Source organism: Scatophagus argus, chromosome 22, assembly GCF_020382885.2.
Source record: "Scatophagus argus isolate fScaArg1 chromosome 22, fScaArg1.pri, whole genome shotgun sequence".
In the NCBI taxonomy this organism is placed as follows: domain Eukaryota; kingdom Metazoa; phylum Chordata; class Actinopteri; family Scatophagidae; genus Scatophagus; species Scatophagus argus.
In genome coordinates this window covers 696,195-720,870 of record NC_058514.1, presented here as the reverse complement: position 1 = coordinate 720,870, position 24,676 = coordinate 696,195, and the positions used below count along the sequence as shown (strand labels likewise).

At 47.9% G+C, this 24,676-nt stretch overlaps 3 protein-coding genes across 6 annotated transcripts; 1 reads left to right on the top strand and 2 right to left on the bottom strand.

Moving 5' to 3' along the window:
* Window positions 1-69: 69 nt before the first annotated feature.
* kiaa0930 (KIAA0930 ortholog) lies at window positions 70-13,882 on the bottom strand. Of its 2 annotated transcripts, XM_046378540.1 has the most exons (11): window positions 13,463-13,882; window positions 8,528-8,676; window positions 6,749-6,853; window positions 6,242-6,319; window positions 6,041-6,142; window positions 5,232-5,372; window positions 4,342-4,530; window positions 3,370-3,529; window positions 2,960-3,115; window positions 2,494-2,600; window positions 70-2,398 (listed from the first exon to the last, which is right to left on the bottom strand). In XM_046378540.1, exons 1-11 carry the CDS (start codon window positions 13,605-13,607, stop codon window positions 2,384-2,386), a joined length of 1,347 nt encoding a protein of 448 aa, XP_046234496.1. In that variant the 5' UTR covers window positions 13,608-13,882; the 3' UTR covers window positions 70-2,383. The 2 variants fall into 2 exon arrangements, with proteins under 2 accessions (XP_046234496.1, XP_046234497.1); XM_046378541.1 differs by lacking the exon at window positions 2,494-2,600 and having other exon boundaries at window positions 13,463-13,878.
* A 916-nt stretch (window positions 13,883-14,798) lies between these two features.
* fbxo7 (F-box protein 7) lies at window positions 14,799-19,355 on the bottom strand. 3 transcript variants are annotated; one of them, XM_046378534.1, is made up of 10 exons: window positions 19,215-19,355; window positions 18,404-18,526; window positions 18,051-18,282; window positions 17,332-17,571; window positions 17,094-17,235; window positions 16,657-16,740; window positions 16,469-16,564; window positions 16,155-16,331; window positions 15,979-16,016; window positions 14,799-15,811 (listed from the first exon to the last, which is right to left on the bottom strand). In XM_046378534.1, exons 2-10 carry the CDS (start codon window positions 18,523-18,525, stop codon window positions 15,524-15,526), a joined length of 1,419 nt encoding a protein of 472 aa, XP_046234490.1. In that variant the 5' UTR covers window position 18,526; window positions 19,215-19,355; the 3' UTR covers window positions 14,799-15,523. The 3 variants fall into 3 exon arrangements, with proteins under 3 accessions (XP_046234490.1, XP_046234491.1, XP_046234492.1); XM_046378535.1 differs by lacking the exon at window positions 19,215-19,355 and adding an exon at window positions 19,104-19,192; XM_046378536.1 differs by lacking the exon at window positions 19,215-19,355 and adding an exon at window positions 18,860-19,061.
* Window positions 19,356-19,636: 281 nt separating this feature from the next.
* On the top strand, window positions 19,637-24,647 carry rtcb (RNA 2',3'-cyclic phosphate and 5'-OH ligase). Its single transcript, XM_046378701.1, has 12 exons — window positions 19,637-20,039; window positions 20,908-20,986; window positions 21,060-21,127; window positions 21,203-21,302; window positions 21,767-21,923; window positions 21,998-22,154; window positions 22,435-22,594; window positions 22,731-22,906; window positions 23,234-23,422; window positions 23,506-23,616; window positions 23,709-23,828; window positions 24,045-24,647. The coding sequence occupies exons 1-12, from the start codon at window positions 19,947-19,949 to the stop codon at window positions 24,150-24,152; spliced, it is 1,518 nt and encodes a 505-aa protein (XP_046234657.1). The 5' UTR covers window positions 19,637-19,946; the 3' UTR covers window positions 24,153-24,647.
* The last annotated feature ends 29 nt before the right edge of the window (window positions 24,648-24,676 follow it).

Genomic DNA, 24,676 nt, shown 5'->3' with positions numbered 1-24,676 from the left:
CCTCTTAAACAAATAAACTTTCTTACGCTGTAGCATCAAATATGATGGAAACAGAAATCAGGACCAAAGTCAGGTTTTCTAGTTGTGTATTTCAATAAACAAATACAGGAAAACGTACGCACAGTCTGTAAAGCAACAGAACGTGATGGCTGAATACATGCACATTAACTGTGTGTGTGTGTGTGTGTGTGTGTGTGTGAGCAGTTCACTGATGTAAGAACACGTCGACAAAAAGTTTAACAAACTGGTTTCAAAAAGGTTCTAAAAGCGTTTTACAGTGCAAACCGTCTGCTCGGATCAAATGCTCCTCAGTTAAAGCGTGGATACATTCAGCTGAAGAAACATCATCATCATCATCTTCATCATGAACATCTGACACAAACACTGTGGACCGGCTTTGATCGATGGCTTCGTCTGAGTGCAAATCAATCACTGATAATCACTGATCAATAGCAGCCGCCCCAGCTGGCCGGATTCAGCGTCGAGAAGCTGAAATCAAAATGATTTTCTGATGATCACAACTTTAGTTTCAGTCAAATTTTGTCCCCAGCGGCAGCTTTTGACTGCGTGTGGACGTGTGGACGTCCGGATGAAATCCGACTTTAGGGGACACGTCAGCGTTTGTGGCTGAGAAACGTTTTCCTACATGTCAGATTCGATTGATCTGAAAACAAAGATGAATCAATCAGATCATCTGCGTTTCTTTGACCAACCAAACGCCGACTTGTTGTCATGTGACGGCTGCTGACCTGCTGTTCATCACAGTTCAATCACAACTTTATTCTTCTTCTGACACTAAACGTCTCATGTTTTTCTGCTTACATTTGATCAGCATCGATTAAAAATCATTTCTGCTTTAAATGAATTAAAGTGAGCTGGTTAGTCACGTCTTTGGACACTTTGTCCTCTGGGAACTTGTGACGGACAGGTGGACTCTGACCATCTCCGGACACATTAAAGTCCGATTTAAGGCTTGAGGAGCACGTGGGGACAAAACGTCTTCGAGCGGAGCCAATCGCATCGCGTCGCCTCCTTCCAGCTTCCTGGTTTAGTTTGCAGCTTTTGTTCCGGTTTCCCTTTGAAGTCCTCGTTACTTCAGTAGTTTTTCAAGTCACTTCCAGTTTGTGAATCGCAGTAAAAAGTCAAAGCTCGTGTTCAGAAACACCAAAGTGAACAGAAAAGAAGAAACTTCATCAGTTGTAATAAAAATCATTCAGTGTCTTCTGGCTGTCAAGAAAACTGAACTTTTCGTCTCATTCGTCTCGCGGGTCAAACGGGTCAAACTTTGACTGAAGACGCTTTTATTTTGGTGATTCTTCCCCTTTTAGACACGACGATAAACGTTTCACAGGACAAAGTTTCACCATTAAAAGTGGAGCGTTTCATTAATGCAAAGGCGTCCCCCGGCCTCCACGAGGCGGGAGGAGACGTTTCTTTAGACCAGAAGGTCCAGAAGGACGACGCTGCTCCTGTTCGAGGCTGAACAATTCTGATTTGTAGTCAACATGAGTTTGAACACTCGAAGCAGAAAAGCTGTAGTGAGAATTTACTGAGAAAGAGTAATTTTATTATGAGAGTAAAGTAGTTCACGTCATGATTTTACTTTGAAATTCTTTTTTTAAGTAAATCTTACTGGGTTCATTCTGTTGAATTTGTTGAACTTTGTGGAGCTTCTGCACTCAGACTGGACTGAAACGTCTAGAAAACTTTGGCTTCTGTAAAAAAAGCTGCTGGCTACAGACTCATTCAACATGTGCTTCCTGTCGTCGGGACGCGAGCACTTTTGGAACATTTTTCTGTCAAAATAACCAACATGAAGTCAAAGCTGGGAGGACGTTTTGGACATTTTGGACTAAATTAATTAATTGTTAACTGGTGACTGCCGTGACTCCGTCTGCTGATCATCCACTCTGCTCACTTCACATCGTAGCAGATATAAAAACAAAACGAAGTCCACGAGTTCGACGACGAGTCGAGCGGAAACCAAACGTGTCGTTAAAAGCAGGACCTTGAAGCCGAGGCGTCTCAGTGAGTAAAGCAGCAGGATATTTACAAGACAACACACATTCTTCGCTTCCTTCTCCTTCCTGGTCAGAGTTCAGCCAATGCCTTTTCACACCGAGGTCATGTGATCCCGACGCCGGGCCCGTTTCCGTGGAGACTCCCTCGGACACAGCAGGAACTGAAAAGAAGAAGAGGCACTTCTCGAATGGCTGGTTTGTTTGTCGTCGTCTCCTCTGGCAGAGTTTCTCCGGGTGAAGCAGATGTTTGGACACCGGGGGGCGCTGCTGCTGTCGTCTCAGTGGCCTGATGCGGGAGGCACTTGGTAGTGATGCTCTGAGGGGGGTTCAGCTCCGCTATGTCATCAGGATGGGCTTCTGCCTCACCTCCAGGATGTCTGCCGTCACCGGAAAACAGAGAGAGAAGTCAGACCGACTAAATGAACTACTGACTGACTGAACAGTACAGCCGCAGACTAACTGGCTCACTAACCAGTTTGATTTCTTCTCTTTGAGTCACCAGGAAAACAACGTGTAAATGTTGAAATGACGAACTGCACACGTCAGACTCCAGACCAGTTTGTCTGGGACACGGCGTGTCTGCGGCAGGAAAACAGCTGATTCTGGGTCAGCGTGCGAGTTCAGTGTGAAGCCTGACGGATGGCAGCAATCAAAGAGCTGGAAGCTTTTTGAGTCTCCGTGGGAACAAGTTTTACACTCTGAGCGAAGGGAAAGTGTTGAGGGAAACTTTCTTCTTCCATACTACGCATGTTTTTATCTTTTTATGCACTCGCTTCACTGCACCTTACACTTTATTTTATATTGCACAACATTCAAGACTACTAATTTGTTGTATATATACACTTTATATTTATCTATCTATCTATCTATAAGTCAGGCTTTTGGATACGTCCTCTGAGGGGTGTGTGTGTGTGTGTGTGTGTGTGTGTGTGTGAGACCTGTGGTGATGCGGTGCAGCGGCAGGGTGACGTAGGTCAGGTGTGAGTAGAGCAGGAAGTAGTCTTCGGTGCGGTTGAGCTTGAGCCAGGAGCCGACCAGAGAGCGGCCGGTCCCCGACAGCGAGCGGGAGCGGAGGTTTGTGGTCGTGTGAAGATCTGAAACATTAAACGGGTTCATCATCTGACCGATTATTGATTATCAATGTGCTCAGCGGGTTCAACTTCTTTAAATCACATTTTAAATCATGCTTTGGTGTGCGTCAGAAAACATCAACATGATGTTAAACACAGCTGACAGTCTAAAGCCCTGCAGCGCCCCCTGCGGGCCGCAGGGCTCATTACAGCTTCATCAGAGCAGCCGGGAGGACTGCAGGAAAACCGGTCTGACCGGTTTGTGTCCCGCTTCGTACCTTCGTCCTCTTCCTCCCTGAAGAACTCCTCGCTGTCGTTGGCCGAGTGAGACTTCTTCATCTCTGCGATTCGGTTTCGTGGAACTTTGCGTTTCAGAGACGGAGAGAAGAAGGAGGGACGGTTCCTCTCTGGAGTCGGAGGCGTGCTGAAGGACGTCACCTGCAGGAAGACCAGCAGAAGCCACATGTGTCCAGATGTGCTGACTCTCAGAGTCTGCGATTAACCGAGAGCGTTTACAAAAAGCCTCCCAGATGAGCTGCGTCGTCATAGAAACAGGACGTTTTCTTTTTTTCTGTCTAAGATAAATAAAAAGCGTCACTCCTGAGCTCTGAGAGTCCTGCTGACTGTGAGACACATCTGGAGCACAGACTTTAAATGATGCATGACGCAGTCCAGCAGCATTTATTATTGATCCTGACCTGATTTCATGTCTTTGCATGAAGCTCATGGCAGCGTTTTGCTGCTCAGTGGAGCTGCAGGAGTTTTTCTCTGTTCTGTTTCCCGACAGCCGCAGACAAACGAGAGGAAGTGAAGCCAAACTCCTCGTCAGCTCTTAAACTTACAAACGGGAAGTGCAGACTTCTTTCGTCATGAATTCGGGGAACATAAATATCAAAACTCTACAGTTCATGATGATGTGATGAATGAAAATGTTGTGTTTGCATTTTATTTACACAAACTACGGTGTGATCTCACATGTTCAATGATATTTTTAAACAAAGAGAGCAGCTGAGGATGAATTTAGTGCTCCGTGGAGCTGAAGGATCTAACTACACTTGAAGTATTTGTATTGCACCACTGGCTGCCAATGCTAACTGTTGCTTTACTCTTTCAGACAGTCAGTCAGGTCGGATGCATTTAGTATCTCATGCTAACTTATCTTGGACCTGTTGTACCAATCGAATTGTAAGTGGACCCAGTAAGGAGCCCAGAGGCACACCGACATCCAGGTGACAGGTTGTTTTCCTTACCCTCTCATGCATGGGCGACTCCTGGTCCTCTTCTGTGCCACAGGGGGACGTGTCGCCCGTCGGCACCCTGCTGACCGCCATCTCAGCGTGACCTTTGCCCTGCGGACCCTTCATCCTCACAAACTCCATGTTGTTGTACTTGTAGAAGCCAAAAGACATCCGCTGGGCCATCTTGGCAGCGACGCTCACCTGCAGTGTGCACACACAAAGAGCTTCAACATGAGGTGAAAGACAACTTGTTAGCCGATGTGAATTTGCCACCATAACAACATGAGACTGTTAGCATGTTAGCTAGCAAGCTAAATACTAATGTTTCATTGGCTTTAATTTAATTGTATTGTTATTGTAAACATATAAAAATATATTTCTGAGTCATTAAACAGTAAAAAAGACTTTGACCTGTGCATATCACAATAAACAGAAGCGGTACATGACACTGCCAGTGTTAGCATATTAGCATGTTTGTAATTGACATGTTGATGTTACATTTCAGAATATTAGCTTGCTGCATAATGTAACACAATGATTTTGAGCATGCAGCCACTTTGGGGACAGCAGATGGAGACACAAACTGCATGTTGATTGAAACGTGTGGCTTAGCATTAGCATTAGCAAGATACCTAATGTGGTCAACATTATACCTGCTAGACATCAGCAGGTCAACTGTCTGACATCATACAGAAACAGCTCAGTGGACCCAGGATAGCATGTTGGCTTTACAATAATAATAAACTGTATGTATAAAGTACTTTTGTCAATGTTACAAAGTTCTTAACAAAAATAAAAAAAACATCCAAGGCGGTAAAGTCTTAAAGGAACTTTGTCACTGTGAGCATGTTAGCTGTTAGCATTTAGCTCAGAGCACTGCCGTCCCCGTCACAGCTTCTCACCCGGTTGTCGTAGACCTTTTTGAGGGCCTCGTAGCGGATCGAGCCCTGGAAGATGACGCCCTGGAAGGTGTTGCTCTTGTCGCTCGCCACCAGCTCCACACACACCATCTCACCTTCGCCCACCGTCATGTCACTGAACACCTGCACAAGCGTTAGAACAAGAACACATTATGAAGAACACCTTCCTTACCTTCATCCATGCTTTCACCCAACAACCCTGCAGGTCTCAGCCTCTGACAAACAGCCAACGTTCCCTCACGTCTCTCTGCGATGACACGCCAACAGTGCGACTGCTGCCTTCAGCTGCCGTTTGTTTAGCTGAGTGCACACTCAGCGGTTTTCTTCTCAGCACCAGAACAGAAATGCTCACTGATTTCCTCCCAGGAGAGAAACCTCCGGTCTGGTGTTTGCACCTCCAGTCACCCTGTTAAAGCTGGTGTTTTAAACGGACTGAAAAAGCATCAGGTCACACTTCATTAAACCGGCAGCATCAGCTGGATGTGCTCAGCAGCCAGGAGCTCGTCAGGACCAGCTGCCGTGTGTCGGACCGAGCTCAGGCCTCGCTGACTTCATTTCATCCCTTCCTCCCTGGGCCATCACATTTACATGCTCGTAGGACAGCGACTGCTCCCGTTACCTCTGAGTATCGTTCTTAAATGCCCAGAGAAACTACAGTGAAGGAAATACTCTGTGACCAACACGACGGCATCGGAGGAGCCCACAGACATAAACCAGCTTGATGCCAAACCCGCCCTCTTTACCATACAGACGTCCTGCAGTGTGAAGTCTGAAGTGCTGACAAAACTTACCTCCTCAAAGTTGTCGATCATGAAGAAGATGTTCGGGTAGCTCATCTTGGACTCCTCTCCTTTGCTGTCCATGGCGTGTTTGCTGGGAGACGCGAACACTTCCTGTGAAGCATCACACACAGAGGAAAGCATTACGGCCTGCCACCTGTGAAGCTCGGCCGTGAGGAGCGAGCTGCTCTGCGCTGAGGACAAAGCTGCTACCTGACATTTCTTCTTGTGGATGTGGATGTCTCCCGCGTCTGAGCGCGTGCAGACGGCACACGTCACCACGTAGTCCAGCTGGAAAACAGCAGAGGTTTCAGCTTATCGTGCACATCAGCTTCCAAACATATCAAAAACCGTTCTTTGATTCTTGTGTTCTGTTGCCTCCCTGATCCCTAAACGTCAGGGCAGTAACACACACACACACACACACACACACACACCATGTGTCTCAGTTTACGTACGTTTAACTAAGAGCCAGAGTCAGTCTGTAAATCTGTATAAAGTCCACCAAACAGGGTGCTGATCTGCATCACCAAGTTCTACCCCTGAAACATTCAGGCTCAAAGGTTTTCATGCTAACTGGACACAGAGGAGGACTAAAGTACAGAGCTTCACGTGTTCTCCTCTTGAATGAACAGTCGTGATAAGTGACTATTAGCTGAGGAGCAACTCTGAAGTCAGCGAATGTAACGTGAGGTTCGGTCGAGTGCGTCGAGAGTCCACCTTCTGCAGGATGAGGTTCAGGTAGACGCTCTCCTCCCAGTCGATGTCTGGGTCACCGAGGCCGGGCAGCTTCTTGGAGTCTCTCCGGTAAACCTCCACCTCCACCTGAAACGCAGCCGACACACCTCATCAGAACCCGCTCCAGGTCCGGCTCCGGGACTCAGGAGACATCCTGTCACATCAGCTCAGGAAAGTAAATACGCAGGTTCGACTCCCACACGGACAACATGCACAACACTGTGATGGAATTCACGTCACTTTTACACAAACACGAAATGAAACAAGCCGACAGAACGCAGCACAAAGTGAACTGCAGGAAATGCAACCATCCACACACGCTGCAGGCTTTGGTTTTCTGCCAGTGTTTGTGTTCACTTCCTGTTCCATGAAGCCAGAGGATGTGACTCAGTGAACGACCTTTAAATGTGAGGACAGGAAGTCAGCAAGTTTGATGTTAGTTTGGTTTAAAACATCAAATCAGAGTGAGAGAAAACGCTGAGCGACTTTCACTGGAAACACGCTGGTGCTGTTCAGCGTCCTCCTGAGGGGCACTTCCCATCGCCTGCACGCACACACATTCACCGCGTAACCATAGCAACCAATCCTGTGCTCTAAATGGCTTGTGAGTGAGATGAGTCCTGGCATGAAGAGAGCTCGTATCTCCCTACAGAGCGGCTGACATGACGCTTCAGCGGGTGTGTTTGATTAATCATCACCACATTCTTCATGTGACCTGAACAATTAATGTAAGTATTTAGACAGTATGGCATCTGAAGTCATCAAATAACTAATCAAAGCCAAACTGATCAGAAAAATGAACCCTTGGACAAACACCAGCGCGATAAGGACGACCTAAAACGGGAATCTTTGGGAAAAATTTATTTGAGTTTGTAGTTTGGCTCGTGGCCCATCTGCTTACATGGAGGGGAGGGGCTTATGAGCTGTGCTGCAGCCAGCCACCAGGGGGAGCTCTCACGTCAGCCATATTTATCTACAATCAGTAATATGGACGTATGAAGACACGCTGATTAGTAACTGATATTCAGTTCTTTGTTTTATTACAAAGTCCTGTGACATCAGAGTCACGTGAACAAAAGTCTGAATCCTCAAAGAGCAAAGTGAGTCAACGCTGAGACCCTCCGGGCTGCCGTACGATGAAGCACAGATGGAGAGGATGGGAGCTCTTAGCACAACCTGGACACAGAACAATGATGGTAACCGTGGTAACCAGGGACGGAGGGGGATGTGGGACAAACTACAAAAGGCAGGCAGAGTCTGTTCCCGAAATGTGATTACACAGAGCAGAAGAGGGAGGCGAGAGCAGAGCAGGTTTACTGATGTTATCACACTGTCAGAACGTTCTTTTAAAAAACTAAGATTTGATTCACAAATCTATTTTCAGTTTAATTTATGATAGTTAGTCGTTAACTAAAATCATCGCCGTTATTTAGTCGTTCTATCTAGTATTTAGTTGAGCTCCATTTTTCAATTTAAAGGAGATTAAGTGCAGTATGTGCGTTCAGTTTTAACGCCTCTGAGTCACAGTCTATGAATCGATCCAGACCTGACAGCCGACGATGTTTCCATCATCGATTAATCTGCTGGTTATTGATTCAGTCCACGAAATATTAAAAAAAGTCTTCAAACTTGTTTTGTTCAACCAAAAGATTTCTGATTTAAAATGAGAGAAAATTCTCAGATCAAATTCAGCACGTTTTCTTCATAAATGACCCGACGCCCTCAGGACCAGAATCCCCTGAACGCATCAGAGCTCGTCACCTTTTTGCCCTCCGTGTTGTCGGCGCTGACGTAGGCGGGTTTCCTGCGGACGTAGAACAGCATGTCATCCTGTCGAGGAGCCCACTTCTCCATGAAGTACGTGGAGAACATCCAGGTCCAGAACACGATGCGGTCATCCTTAAAACAACCTGCAAACACACACACACACACACACACACACACACACACACAGATCCATTTTATAAATTACTTTTTATCTTTTTGAAACAGAGGAAGAAAAGAGAGGAGGAAGAACAAAAGATGTTTGTGGAGGTGAAGCTTCCTTTCTTGCTATAAAATGGTCGCGTGCAGTCGTTTGTTGTGGTTGTTTTATCACACTTTGTTATTCTGATATTCAAATGTTCACGGTCAATAAAAGGGCTGATAAATTATTCACACGCTTTTATTTTGAAAAGTGATCCGAGATCAGAGAACAAGCTGAGCAGCAGTCATTGGTGTGTGCTTTCACATGTCGACCACCTGCCCTCCGTCACCTGCCTGCTGCCCCGCAGCTGTTGCCAGGCAACCGGGCAGAGGATGACACGGCGTGTAGTTAAACTTCCTGTCAGAGCTGATTCACCACACACGAACCTGATCAAAGTACAATTACTCATCGAATCAATAATTAAAAATGAAGAAAGACACTCCAACTTGACTCCCTGCGGGAGTGTGTGATTGGCTGCCTGCAGGCTTCCTGTGGATGTTTCATAATAAAAGCTTCATTGTGGATGTGGGCCTGAACTGCCGGTCTTCCCTCAGGACCTTTAACGCCTCACGTTGTTTTGCACGTTCAGTCGCGTCAGGGCTGATAAACTCTGATAAACAGCAGACGAGACGTGATGAGATGAAGGATAAAAGGCTCTGGACCACCAGGATTTGCGTTTCGGTTTGACGCGGGCTGGATGGAAATCAGGTGCAAATACTGAGTCGGTTCTTCTATGAGGAGCGAAACAAAGACTCTGAGCTTCAGCGCTTGATCGAATCTCACGGGCACAAACTGAATTATGTTAATTTGATGGTGGACTGAGAGGCTTAACCTCGTTTGCTGTGATTTAATTTAAACACCTGAGCTGCAACAGGAGACGTCCATGTTCACTGAAACATGTTAAAGACAGAAAGCCAGACGTCCCACGACATCAACATTCTACTAAATCTACCATTATGAACAATTATTTTCAAGTTAATTGATTTTATCAGCAGCGGAAGCTTAGAAAAAAAACGATATGGTAACGAGGAATGTAAACTACTCGTCAGCTGCTCTTTGGTCGGGACGGCAGCCAACCAGAGGAAACGACCTCTGGCCGCCGTCCAGTCACTCGGCATGAAGGATGCTGTTCTCAGACAGAAGTGAGGCGGCGAACACAACCTGCTGGCAGACGAAGCAGGAGGAGCTTCCAGAAAGCCGCAGCCGTCCCTGAACGTCACACGGCAGAAGAGAAGCTCGACTCGACGTCTCAATGACTTCCTGCGCAGCTCCAGGCGTCCATCGCGACCTTCGACCCTTCGTCCATTGGCTGATGGAGTCATCGTACCCGAACCGTCCCCACCTCGTCAGAGTACTTCTACTCACAGCAGTACTGCACTTCTGAGGCTGACTAACCATTTTACAAAGTAATAAAGTTCTGGTCGATAAACCAGCTGATATTCTACAGAAAACTTCACTCTCATTTAAATGATTAACATCAGAAATAACTAAATAAAAACTGCAACAGGATCCGACCGGATCCTGCAGTCAAAGTCAGCTGCCACTCACTTCTCTGTCGCTCCTCTGAGTCTTTATCTGGTGGTGGAGGTTTCATGCTGACTGTGAGAAAAGTTTAGCCTCAGAGACGTTCAAAGTCCTGCTCTATTTATAGCCGCGAGTCCCGTATTAAAAATACATCAACTGTGTTATGAAGCCCAGCGCGGGATCACTCCTCATCACACAAACCCAGGAGGAAGACCACGAGCCGAGTCGGCCTGCTGGGTTTCTCGCGGCGGTTTTGTAAACCCTGGTGGGAGCTCGCGGACGTTCCGTCAAAGCTCCGGTGACGCGGATGGCAGGACAAAGAGAAGGACAGATGGACAGAAACCTTCCGCTCTGAGGTGAAACGTTTAAATTCCACAGGAGTTCAGCATCTGTCACGACGGTGGTGGACAGTGCTGTCTCAGCAAGCACCTAAAGAACCCTGAACCCACCAGAACCACCTGAGGGGGGCTTCGAGTCTCCTCAGTGACAACCAGAACCTCTCAGATGACCACCAAAGGTGCATCCAGAGCCAGAACCTCCAGAACCTCCTGAATGACCTCTGATGACCACCTCTAGAACCTCCCGGACCTGTGAAGAAGTCATGTGGCAAAAAGGTTTGAAGCACTAGAAGGACGACTCGACTGTCGTCTTCAGGAGGGCGAACCGTCCCACCTCTCAGTCCAAACCGAAGTGACCTTCCATCTGCCAGTCATGTGACGTGTGCCCGTGTCACCTGCGTCATGTGACCCTGCTCACCTGACCGAATGAGCTGAGGACACGCTGAGAGGATTTGACTGGAAGACGTCGAACGGATCAGCACGCTGAAGACTTCCTGTTTCCACTGCCGCCTGGAGCCACTTCGGTTTTCTGTTCCCTCACGCTGGATTTCAGTCCGAGCGGATTAACCAGCGAATCGTTTGGTCTGTGAGTCACAGGTGCAGTCTGTCACGCTAAACGTTAAGCAGGAGGGACGGCGAGACTGGAGGAATTCTTCTTGGATCGTCTCGCAATGAAACGCAAACCGAGACAGAAACGAGGCTCGTTTCCCGGCACTTCCTGCACACCTTCTCACCTGCGCTCATCACGCACGCTCAGGTGTTTATGTTCTGTGTGATTCACAGCAGACCGAACACACGACAAACAGTCAGCACAATGTAAACAGATGGAGGACGTCCTGCTGTGGTCCCCTCCTGTCTGTGATGTCCAACAGCGATGCAGGAGACGCGAGGAAAGACGGAACAACACGCAGCTTGTTGGGGACGAAGACAGCGAGTCATTAAACATTCAGAAGGATTGTGTGTGTGCGTGTGTGTGTGTCAGAGTGAACCACACACACATATTTTTACTGTGCCTCGATCGATCGTAAAACGTCTCTCCTGCGTGGCCAACAGTAAACTAACAAAAATTAACAACCAGAAGAGCATCAGGCGGGTTTCGGCGACAGAGCTGACATCATAAACTTCTTCCTCCTCACAGGACCGATGAACAAAACTATCAAAATAAGAGTCAGGCTGCAACAAAGCACAACAGTCAGTGAATCTGGAGTTGAGTAAAGACCTGAGTCACTGCTGCTGCTGTCAGACCTGAGTCACACCACCGAGGACCTTCCAAGGACACGGACTACAGACAGCACCAGCTACTGACACAACAGGATGGTTTAAAAGGTTAAAGACGAAAATGTCCTCGCATAAACCTGCTGCTTCAGCTGCCGTCCTGAACGTCCTCACACAGAAATGCAGCTGACGTGGGTTTTCATGTCTCTGAATAAGACCCCACTCAGGACCAGAAGCTCCAGGACACCCGCACTTTGTGCTGAACCACAGACCGAATAAAACGTCATCAGTCGGTTGGCTGGTTCGTTTGGGTGCTAACTTCCTGTGCCACACGGGGCCTTCGGGTCACCTGAAAGCAACACAGCAAACCAAATCAAATGCGTGAATCAGAATCAGAATTCCTTTATTTATCCCTGAGGGGAAATTCTTGTAAAACCTTGAAGAATCCAACGCAAAAGCTTCACTTGCGTTCAGATTTGTTGTTTTAATAAAACGTTTTCGTTTAAAGCCGTTCTTCCGCCTGCACAGGAACTCAACATCCACCTTCAGTCAAACCACAGACGTGTTCTGTTCACAGAGAAACAGGAAACGTTCCCTCTTTTCCCCTGAAGAAGAAACTCGCTCACACACAAGTCGTTCGCTTTCTATCGCTGAGGCCGACGACAACAAAGCAGAAGCAGTCGGGCTGTGATGAAGTCACGGGCTGTGAACAGAGCTGCACTGATTCACTCATCAGGACAAACGAGCGCGCGCACGCACACACACACACACACACACACACACACACACACACACACACACACACACACACACACACACACACACACCAAACACTAACACAAAGTGAGATACAGAGGTCAGAGGTCAGCTGGAGGCAGGACATGATTAGCCTAGCTTAGCATAAAGACTGGCAGCAGAGGGAAACTGTTAGCGCTGCAAAAATACAACCTAAAGCTCATTAAGTTTTGTATTTGGTTGTTTCATTCACACACAACCAGAAGAGCACAGACTGACTGCAGTTTGTTGGTACTTCGGGGAGTTTGTACTTCTACTCCCCCTTTCAGATGGAAATACTGCATTTTTTACTCCATTCTGCTTGTTTCATAGATTTTACTAACAACACTTACTACCTAACAAAGAAAAGTAAGATCATGACAGACACTTAATACTGTTTTAAATTCAGTCTGTGGATGACACGCTGAGGCAGGAATAATTTAAACACACACAGCAGGAGGAAACTAATATTAACTGTTGGAAAAGTACATTTACTCCAATACATGGGCTCGAGTACAACTGGAGTACTGGTACTTTACTGGAGTATTTCCTTCTATGCTACGTGTACTCTACGTGTGACTGAGTATTTTAGTACAGTGTGGTACTTTGGCTGAGTACACGGTAAAGGACAAAGCTGAGCTGAGGGTAAACGAGCAGTGGAGCCAAAGTGAAGCCGGACTCCTGAGGCCCCAGAGGCCCCTGAGGCCCCAGAGGCCCCACAGGTGAACTTCAGCCTGACGGGCCGCCGTGTGTGGACCACTACGTGTTACATGGCTTCAGTTTGACCGAGACGGATGCTAACAGCGCGGGGGACCTGCTGAAGCCCACCGCGCTGTCCCGCCGTCAGGGTCACGGTGAATAAAGAGCAGATCAGCTCACCGAGTCCGCTGATCTCCTGCCGGATGTTGAGTCGGTTCCGCTCGTCGGCGATGGCCTTCAGCATCTGCTGCAAAGAGCCGTCCAGGTCTCCGTTCTCCTCCTCCGCTGGCCCGACAGCCTTACACAAACCGGGGAAGGACGCCATCTCCGAGCTGGGATCATGACAGTCCGTGCTAACAGCTACCGACGGCACCGGTTCACGGCAGCTAACAGACGGCTGAGAGAAGCGCGGGAGCCGGCAGCGGGGAGGGACACCTGAAACCGGTCCCAGATCAGGAGGCCTTGTCCACCTGCCGGGCGGTCTGCTCTGCTGTAGGACCCGAGACAGGAGCAGGCAGGTCGGGCTGCTGAGGGAGAGTCTGGTCCTTCTGCTGTGCAGATCAGCTGGAAACACCCCTCACACTTCCTGTAACAACACGAGGCTCTTAAAGGGACAGAACACGCTGGGGACACGGAGGGCTGACCGGTGTTACACACAACTCCGTCACCCCGCCAATTCAGTGACCTCGGCAGGAAGTTCTCGTTAAAAACTATTGTAAATCAACAGTTTACATTTTCCTACAGTCAATCCGTGTGCACGTAAATGTTAGAATGAAAGGGTCAGAGAGGAGTAAAGGGGTAATGCAAATTTTGACTGAACGGAACACACATACATTGTGTGACATTTAATCTTGTGCACCGTCTTCTTATTTTTAAGTGGACCTTATTAATTACTTCCTTCTCTAATAAACTGGTTCTGAATCTGTTTGCTGGCCTCCGGTGCTCAGCGGGTCATGAATCAGACGCACCCCTGTTAGACCGGCAGCCAGACGGCAGAGCCAGGAGTCCCCGCCCGTCCGGCGGAGGGGAAGAGGAACTAAATAAACTGATTACCAGAACAAGTCAGAATTACATCTACCGTACATACCTGTTCATAAATATCTCGGCTCACAAAGTGCTCAGCCTTCACGGGTTCACAGCTGAGCTCAGCAGCTAGCCTGTTTGGTTAAAGCTAGCAGTCCGCGTGGATCAGGGATGTCACGTAATTAACCTACTTTTATTTACGCGTGTGGAAACGCACGCAGCGGTCACAGGATCGCTGCGTAACAGAATGCTGCGTAACACCGGTGCTGCATCGCATCACACTCCGCCCGCCCGGACGGGCTGTTTAAACGAGTGCACCTTTTGTTTTAAGACAAAGGATGACGTCATTGTCTCACGAGCTGCTGACCGTGGACGCGATGAGGAAACAACTGGAAGATTTTAGGAGCTGTTATAAAAAAACCTGACGCCGTCGTCGGTGTGAACTGGTTCTAACGACTAAAACCCCATAGAAACATCCAACAAAACCTCACGCGTTTTCGTAGATTTATTGTATCTGAGCGTTGGCTGCAGACCAAAAACTCAAGCAAAGAGATAAAACAGTACAAACAAGTACAGCGAGACAGTTAAGACACAAGTAATTCACCACAGACGCTAAACCAGTCTGGTCTTTTGCAGGTTATTCCAGTGCTTAAAGGAGAAAGCAAAACATTTGTATCACGTGCGTAGTTTTTCTTCCTTGGAAAGGAATTTACTTTGGTTTAGTTTTCAATATTAAGACACTACTTTTCAGCTTAGCTTAGTTTTTCAATATTTTTTATTCGACTCCTCTGCACCTTATTGCTGTCCTCGTGCTGCTGTGACAACACAACATGGAGCGCTTGTTATACAGGGCGACCTGTGGGCCCTTGGTGGCCCCTGGTGGCCCCCTGGTGGCCCCTGGTGGGCCCCTGTGCGTGGTTGTTTTGTGAAGCCAGGAGCATGTGAGCAGGATAAACGCTGAAGCTGGAACCTCAGAAGTAATTCTGAGTCCACCACAGGACACAGACAGGAAAGGAGAAACTCCCAGTTCGTTCTGTTCCAGCTTATCTCACACCTGAGTGGCACATCATCACAGACGCATAAAGGAACTCACCACGGACTCATACGCAGCGAGCTTCGCACTGAACAGCTTTCACACAACGGCTTTCCTTTCCATCAAGAGACACACACGTTGTTCAGATGTGTGTTTTATTTCTGCAGAAGAAGAACAGACGCCGGTCAGATGAAACCTCGCCGGATGTCTGCAGGTCGTCCTCTGGGGAAGTGGCCCAGAGGTCTTCTGTCGGGGTCTCGAGGTGGACCGATGGGGTCGTAGCGAGGCCGGGGGAGGAGGCCGTGGGGGAGGTTGGGTCTCTGGTCGTATTCGCCCCCGATGATACCCGGCAGCAGAGGGGGGTGGAGGGGGACGGGCAGGAAGAGGTCTCGGGGGTTTCGGTGGTATGAAGGGAGGGAGCGGTGACGAGCGCGTCGGAGGTCACAGCGAATCTTATAAAAGTATTTGTAAAGCTGAAGAGAGAAACAGAATCTGTGAGTTCAGAGTCTTCACAACAGACTGATTGAAATCTAAGAAATAAATCAGACTGCAAGCGCTCAGACCAAAGGCCAAACGCAGCGATGACTCAGTGCTTTAATGTCGGCTGTGGGGAATATTCGTGCTCGTGTGTGCTGCTCACCTCTTTCCAGTCTGTGTTTCTGGATCTGCTGGTCTGATCTGCACGTGAACCACAAATGAAGTAATTAGTTAATGTTCTCACGCACGGAGACGATCAGAGGACAAAATGGCCGATTTGTGTTTGTTTGTGTTGGCCCTGAATGTAACAGGTCGCCTCGCTGCAGTCAGCCGTCTCACCTGCGAAGTCCCGGCGGAACAGGTGTCTCCACAGTGTGGAGTCGGCTGTGGCGTGGTGAAAGTGTCTGCAGACCGAGGACAGTCTCACCACAGAGCAAACGTCCAGCAGTCTGAGGACCCTGAGGAGGAGCTCTGGAGGAAGAGCAGCCAGTCCGAAGGCCACCGGCAGAGCCATCGCTGGACAGAGACAGAAACATCAGTGACCTCAGGGCACTTCTTTGTACTTCCTGTTTGGTATTCGTTGCTGTACGGGTTTAATATACTAGCCGCTGCCTGACCCCATCAGGCCTGCACGTCGTGGTCTGAGGCTTTACCTTCTCTGGCTGCGGCGATCAGCGGGTAGGCCAGCTGGTCTTTAAAGACTCGGGACAGTTTCTTCAGATCTTTGAAAGCTGCAGCTGCACTTTCCCCTGCACAACAACACACACACGTGACATTCTGTTCGTTATTCACAGAAGCTCTCATGCCGGGTGGGTATCAGATCGACCAATCAGAGCTCTACCTGGCCACTCGTCGGTCACGTAGCTGGATGGATTCAGGCACAGTTTACGGACCGTGTCGACTGTGTCGGTCATCTTCAGAATCGCTGCAGATGAAGACCACAGTGGTGTAATGAGCAAAACATGTGGTGCTTCAACACACGTTTTCCACTTTCATTACATTTTTAATGTGTTAAAACAGCCAGCATTAGCAGGAAGCTGCCAGCTGCTGCTCACTGTACTGTAGCTACTGTTAGCTCAGTTGGAGCTAGTGGCCCTATAGCTGAGTGGGCTGTGCCTGGTCCGGGACCTCAGGTCATCACAGGGGGAGTCACCAGACTGGGACGCAGCCTCTGAGACCAGCAGAGACCAGCCTGATGATGGGAGATGGGGGCGGGGGGTATCAGCTTATTGCCCCTAGAGGCACAAAGTGGTACTACAGACAGGATAATAAACTCACCGTTAATGACGACCATGGGGCCCATACACACAGCCAGCACCATCGCCAGGCTGTTTTCACACAGAGGATGACTGTACTGCAGCTTGTAGACTCCAGCTGACCTCCACCCTGCAGGCATCTCACCAGCCTTCAGCTCACAGCCCTCAACACACACACACACACACAGTAAACACACTGATTTCATCCTGTAATCACTAAATTATTCAGTGAGAAGCCCTTCTGTTGTGTCTCGTCTCACCTGAGGAACAAATCCAGTTTCGACCATCAGCAGGTTTCCGGCCACCATGATGGCATCGCTGGGACTCGCGGTCTGGGCCGAGTGGTAGAGGAGCTCCAGAGACAGGGGAGCCTGACCCTCCTCGGCCTCGCTGCACAGCATCGGCTCCCAGCTGGAGACTGAAGGCTTTGAGTCCAGGATGTCAGTGGTCCCCTCAGGCTCGCTCAGAGCTGCAGGGCTGCTGCTGCTGCTGCTGTTGGGCTGGTCGTCACAGAGACGTTCAAATACAACAAAACTGTTAGGATATTTGTACTCCCTTCTTCTTCTGTTGTTGATACTGCAACACTGTTTTACTGAATAGAATGTCCACGTCTGGGTGAACTGCTCCTTTAAGAGCCGGAGACACCCGAGGACAACGCTCACCACATCAGCTGAGGTTTGTATGACACAGCGACGTCTGAGAGAAGCGAGTCAGCTTCAAACGGTTTCAAGTCTGGACAGATTCAGTCTGTGCTCCAAGTTCTTCTTATATCAGATTATTCAGCTGAATGCTTCACTGACAAACTGCTTTCACTTTGTCCTTTAATGTGCTCATTCAAACTGTGGGATGCAGAAAACCTGAAAACTGCAGATCCTGCAGTGACTTTTTAACTTTCACTGTGGTTGTACTACTTCTACTGAAGTAAAAGACCTGAGTACTTCTTCCCCCACGACATGTTTTCATCAGACTAATCACTCACCTGGCTGGATGTCATGGCTGCAGTCTGCTGGTTCAGCTCGGTGGCCTGGTTCTGTGTGCTGCCGGTGGGCCTGCCGGTGGAGGTGCTGGGGTTTGAGGAGGTGCTGGCTGCAGATTCAGGCAGGATGACGCAGATCAAATCTCCGGAGACGATGCCGCAGGACGACAGAGTTTGTCCGGTGTCTGACAGGATCTCCGAGCCGTTCAGGGACAAACTGAACTCTGTTTCTGCGCTGAGAGGGAAACAGAAAGGACGGGTTCGCATCAGGAGTGTCATCATAACCGTGACAGGACACAACTGAAATGACACCTGAGTGCGAGTATGTGGGCGCCGCCTCAGAGCTGCTGTCTGACCTGAGTCCGTGAGAAGACAAAACCGTCTCCCTGATGTGATCTATGAGCTCCTTCAGACTGGGTTCTTCTTCCAGTAACTCCACTCTGCTGGTCTGCCGGTTGACTCGAACCCGCAGCTTCATGCTGTCCACGACAAACAGATGAACATGAGACTTTAATAAGACTTAATCAAACACAACAACCGCACTGGTTTTGTTACTGATACTGGACAGGGCCTGCATCCTTTCATTTATGATAAAGAAAGATGGCAAGTTTCACTAAAATATGGTGAAATGCTTATGGAGTTTGGTGGAAGACATTTTTAAAGCACAAGATCTAACGTTACTTAAACAAAAAGAATCCGCCGTATGAATCGTGAAGTCATCGCTCTGATGGGACCTAAAACAAAAACTTCAAGAATTATTAATTTGTTCTCTTTCTGGGTCAAGGTTCAAATGATAAAACCCCATCAGAAACCTCCATTTTTAATTTTCTGATGGAGCCAGTAACGCTTTTATTGCAGCTTTGGGTTCGACTTCAACTTCGGACTTAAGCACAAAATTCAGATACAGACGTAAGCTGTATATCATAAAATGTGACAGATTCATGAAATTTAGCACAAGTCTGGCATATAATGTGGTTGATATGAGAGGAACTCAAGCGTTTCGTTTTCGTTTCTGGTCTTTATGTTAGCTAACGTTTGAATAAAGTTGCTACGTAACATGAGGGCGGCAGGTTAACTTCACTGCACTGCGTCACTCCGTTCACTCGTTTAACCAGCGACTTGGAGGTGAAAGCAGTCAAAGCTTCAGATAGACGGAAAAACACTTACATGAGTGATTACAGTAATTATATCCAGGTGGTCTCAAACTCTTACAGATCGCACTGTAAACACGGACCATGAGCGGCAGCACATCTGCGTCAAAACGAGGCGCAGCTAATCAGTTTCCGGTTTCAAAAATGAATCTTTTCAAAATAAATCAATGTTAGCGCGTTTCAAAGTACATCCACTGATAAAGAGCTGCGACCAAACAACTATCAGGCGAGTGAAGCTTGAGATAGCATTATCTATGTTTATTTTCATTTCTTTATCGATGTATCGTTTACCACGGTATGTTTTTCCTGTTTAAACTGTGACACACGCATCCAACTGCAATGTCAAAGTAAATTACTTTCAATAACATCCTTTTGTTTTGAAGGGCACTATTCAGATTTCCGGTTGAACTCAGATGGTCTCTTCTAAACTTGACTAAACCTGTTTGACTATAGTTACGGCAAGTGAGCAGTTCAGTGGTTAACCAACTCCGACTTTCGAATTAAACTTCTGTCTGAGCTGTTTAACACCAGTTATTCTCTAAGCTCCGCAGCTGCAAAACAGCCACACGGTCGACATTTTGTTTTCCCCTAAGTAAAATTTTCATGCGTCATACCAAACTAGGCAGACGCGTTTTGCTGTCAAAAAGCTTGTCGGCTTCCGTAGGGTTCTGACTGCTGATACTTTGCTTCAGACAGTCCGTGAGACGCAGCTTTAGACCCTAAAATCCAGCCTTCTGGCATCAGAACAATGAGTCGAAGTTACAACGATGAGCTGCAGTATCTGGATAAGATCAGCAGCAACTGCTGGAGGATTAAAAAGGGTTTCGTTCCCAACATGCAGGTGAGACTCCGGACTCACTCTTACGTCCTAACGTGGTTAGCTGGTTAGCTTATGGAGCCACAGTTAAACGCAGTCAGTTAGCGCATGTTGGGTAGTTTTGTTGACTATAACCAGTCAGAAACTCTCTTCTGAACATATGACGATAATAAACTAAATGTGCTCACGAGAATCAACGAGATTCTCCCCGAAACCATCCGCAATCCAAAAGTTAACCTGCTGACGTAGCAGCTCGAAAAGCCGAATGAAAGGGAGGATCCGGCATGACAGCATGAAACTGTAGTGCGCAGTGTGACTGAACACCATTTTCATATGCCGTCAGTATGTTTTCCTTGTTGAGATGAGCTCGATGCAGAGCAGGCTGTTGTTAAAGCTTTGCTGAAGGAGATGAGTGCTAATGTGAGCTAACAGCGGAACATCCCGTCCAGCCACAGTCCGTCTGTCAGCTTACTGCTCTAACGTATGTTGTTAATGCCACGACTGATGAAGTGACGTTGAACCAGTTTGATAACGCGGGTAGTTGATTTCATGGTTGTGTTCGCTTACAATCTGATTAAATCATCATATTACTTTTGAAATGTGTAACGTGTGAGCACAGGACTGAAATAATGAAGGTGCTGCCACACAGACTCTTCTGGCTCAGGAAATAAAGCAGTTAGATGGACAAAGACCACCTGACGCGCATTTTGGAATGAAGTCACAATTTTGTGTCTGCATTCCTGATAACATTTGAAGGGAGCAGATGAGCTTGTTTTTGCAGCTTGAAGTTTGCTGACCATGAAAATGATGTGCGCTCATCATTTTTCTCTGGATTCAAGCTTCAACCATCAGAGTCCACTTGAGCCTAAAAATTCTTGTCTTTGTCTTTCAGGTTGAAGGAAACTTCTATGTGAACGAGCCCCTGGAGAAGCTGATGTTCGAGGAGCTCCGTAACGCCTGTCGAGGAGGAGGTCAGCTGCTCTTCACCCGTCTGACCCACTGAAATCATCTTCACAAGGTTTACTTCATGTCTCTGTGTCTCAGGTGTGGGTGGTTTCCTCCCAGCCATGAAGCAAATCGGGAACGTGGCGGCGCTGCCAGGAATCGTACACGTGAGTGTCTTCACAAGCCGTCAGGGAGACGCCAAAATAAAAGTGTGTTCAGAGTCTTATGTGATTGTTCCACAGAGGTCCATCGGGCTCCCAGACGTGCACTCCGGGTATGGATTTGCGATCGGAAACATGGCGGCCTTCGACATGAACGACCCTGATGCTGTGGTGTCTCCAGGTACGGTACATGGAGCAGTTGTAGTCGTAGTTGTTTTGTTTGGAGAAGCGGTTTGTGACCAGAGGGTCGACGGTTCGATTCCCCCACTGAACGGGCAGGAAAATTTGCTCCCCAGTGCCTGACGTGGCAGCCCACTGCTCCTGTGTGTGTTTCTCTGCATGTAATTTGCCGGGTGTTGCATGTGTGTGTTCAACTAAGGATGGGTCAAATGCAGAAGACGAATTCAGTGTGTGTATGTAAAAATATATATACTGTCAATAAAGTGATTCTTCATTCTTCTTCTTTTGTCATTATTCTGCATAGACTTTTGTGGATGTCAATGATGTGGATGTTCAGGGACATTTGCAGGTGAAGGCCCTGATCCTCCGGGTCCCCGTTCAGTAATCCAATCTTGGCTTCTGATGTTTGTTTCTCATGTTTGAAACATCTCTGAAAGCGTGTCTCTCGTTGTCCGTGTCCTGCAGGCGGCGTTGGTTTTGATATAAATTGCGGCGTCCGTCTGTTGAGGACGAACCTGGACGAGGGAGACGTTCAGCCGGTGAAGGAGCAGCTGGCCCAGTCGCTGTTCGACCACATCCCAGTGGGGGTCGGATCCAAGGGAGTCATCCCCATGGGAGCCAAGTAAGGCAGGATCCTGCAGGACTGAGTCGAGACCACAACCCAAACCTTCTGTTGACCTGTGTGTGTGTGTGCAGGGACCTGGAGGAGGCTCTGGAGATGGGGGTGGACTGGTCTCTGAGGGAGGGTTACGCCTGGGCCGAGGACAAAGAGCACTGCGAGGAGTACGGCAGGATGCTGCAGGCAGACCCCAACAAAGTCTCGTCCAAGGCTAAGAAGAGAGGTCTGCCGCAGGTATCCCAGCAGCCCTCACGCCTTCATTTACACCTGTGGGCGGTTTCTCACCTTTAAAAGCACACCTGCTGACGACCAGCGTCTCTGTGACTGCGGGAATCTTCTGTGTTTTTGTTTCTCATCTCATCTGTTTTCATTGTTAACTTCCTCTCTTAGCTTGTACTGAACTGTTCACCTGATTCTTACCTGCCTGGTCAGGCCTCCTGTTTGTCGCTGAGCGTACAGGAGGTCACGAATGTGATGTCGGCTCAGACTTCCTGTGTGTGTCTGTGTGTTGAAGCTGGGGACTCTGGGAGCAGGAAACCACTACGCTGAGATCCAGGTGGTGGATGAGATCTACAACGATTACGCCGCCAAGAAGATGGGCATTGACCACAAAGGTCAGGTGTGTGTGATGATCCACAGCGGCAGCAGAGGCCTCGGACACCAGGTGGCCACAGGTAGGAAGTGCAGATCGACACACACCCCGAGGACGAGTGTCCAAAGAGGCTTTCTTTGAAAAAATCTTTAATGTAAAACAGTTTTCACGTAATTTCTGAGCTGTGACGTGTTTCATGTCCTGAATGTTGTTGTCAGATGCTCTGGTTGCCATGGAGAAGGCAATGAAAAGAGATAAAATCACTGTGAACGACCGCCAGCTGGCGTGCGCTCGCATCACGTCGCAGGAAGGACAGGACTACCTGAAGGGGATGGCAGCCGCAGGAAACTACGCCTGGGTCAACCGCTCGTCCATGACCTTCCTCACCCGACAGGTCGGCATCACTGCAGTTTACGACTCCTGCGTCGCTATGGAAACAACACAGACTCCACTGTGTATATACAGCATGTTCCAAAGTATTCCATTTGAATAATCTAAGATCAGATTCAGATTTGGCTGTTCTCCCTGACAAGTGATTCATTCAAGGACCGTCAGAAATGTGAAAATAAATGTCTTCTTTTTGGCATCATGTTTCTACATGTGTCACCATGGCAACATCCTCCTGCTGACCATCAGTGTAGTGTGATGGACACCGCAGGAACACGATGTTTGCTCGGGCTCAGAGATGACAGGTTTGGTTTTGTTAAACTTTATTTTTCAGGCCTTTTCTAAAGTGTTTGGCACCACGCCAGACGACCTGGACATGCACGTCATCTACGACGTTTCTCACAACATCGCCAAAGTGGAGGAGCACGTGGTGGACGGGAAGCAGAGGACCCTGCTGGTCCACCGTAAAGGATCCACCCGGGCTTTCCCCCCACACCACCCCCTGATTCCTGTGGACTACCAGGTACAGGACGCCTCGCGCCAGGTCGCCCAGTCGGGTTTTAAACGCTCGGCTGCAGGTTTGACGCCGTGTCTCGTTGTGTCCAGCTCACAGGTCAGCCCGTGTTGATCGGCGGGACGATGGGAACCTGCAGTTACGTCCTCACAGGGACAGAACAAGGCATGACGGAGACATTCGGCACCACCTGTCACGGAGCGGTACGAGTCTCGGTTCACACGGAAGCTCACAAAGTCCGAAAACTGCTGGTATCCAATAATTGATCTAATCAATAATGCGTCTGTGGTTTCAGGGTCGCGCTCTGTCTCGGGCAAAGTCCCGCAGGAACCTGGACTTCCAGGACGTCCTGGACAAACTGGCTGACATGGGCATCGCCATCCGAGTGGCTTCGCCCAAACTGGTCATGGAGGAGGTGAAACATGTTTAGTCCAGTTTGAAACTGCTCTCAAATGTTATTATCTGAATATTTTGGCTCGTGGCATCACAGGAACAATTTTTAATGACTTTGAGATTCAGTTCTAAGTTGTTTTTATTCACATGTCGCTAAACATCTTCTGTTTGTAGAGGATCAGAATTGTTACTGCAGACGACTCAAGTTGTTTTGTTGTATTTCTTTTGTTGTTTTCAGGCTCCTGAATCGTACAAAAACGTGACGGACGTCGTCAACACGTGTCACGACGCTGGAATCAGCAAGAAGGCGATCAAGCTGAGGCCGATCGCTGTGATTAAAGGCTGAAGCTGCACGACTGAATTTAAAGACAGTTTACACCAAACGAAGGATGTCAGACGCCAGAAATCACAAGAGACTTTTCAAAAGCTGAAGACGTTCACTCTTTTCTTTTTGTTTTGGTGAGGAGCGAATTTATGTTGAAGAAAAGAGGAAAAAAAAACAGCATTTAGTTTCTAACCTGAAAAAATGAATCCGTTTGTGTTCCTGCCAAATAAAGATGATAACTGAAATCTGGACTCAGTGAAGTACAAGTACTTAAGTACTTTGCACTGCTGTTGCTCAGGAGTCCAAATGTTGCTGCTGTGAAATTTTGGAAACATCTTTCTGAAAACTGGTTACCATCAGTTAAACTTAAGAGGACAAGATCATCTGTTTGTGACTTGATGTAATAAAAATCATAATTAAGTTCCAGATGTGAAACATCCATGTAGTAACTGTCAGTAACTAATACTCAATAGTCCAAATCTCTGATTTATTAAAAAATAAAAGTTAAAGCAGTAAGTACATTTGTGAAGCTGGAACCATGTTTC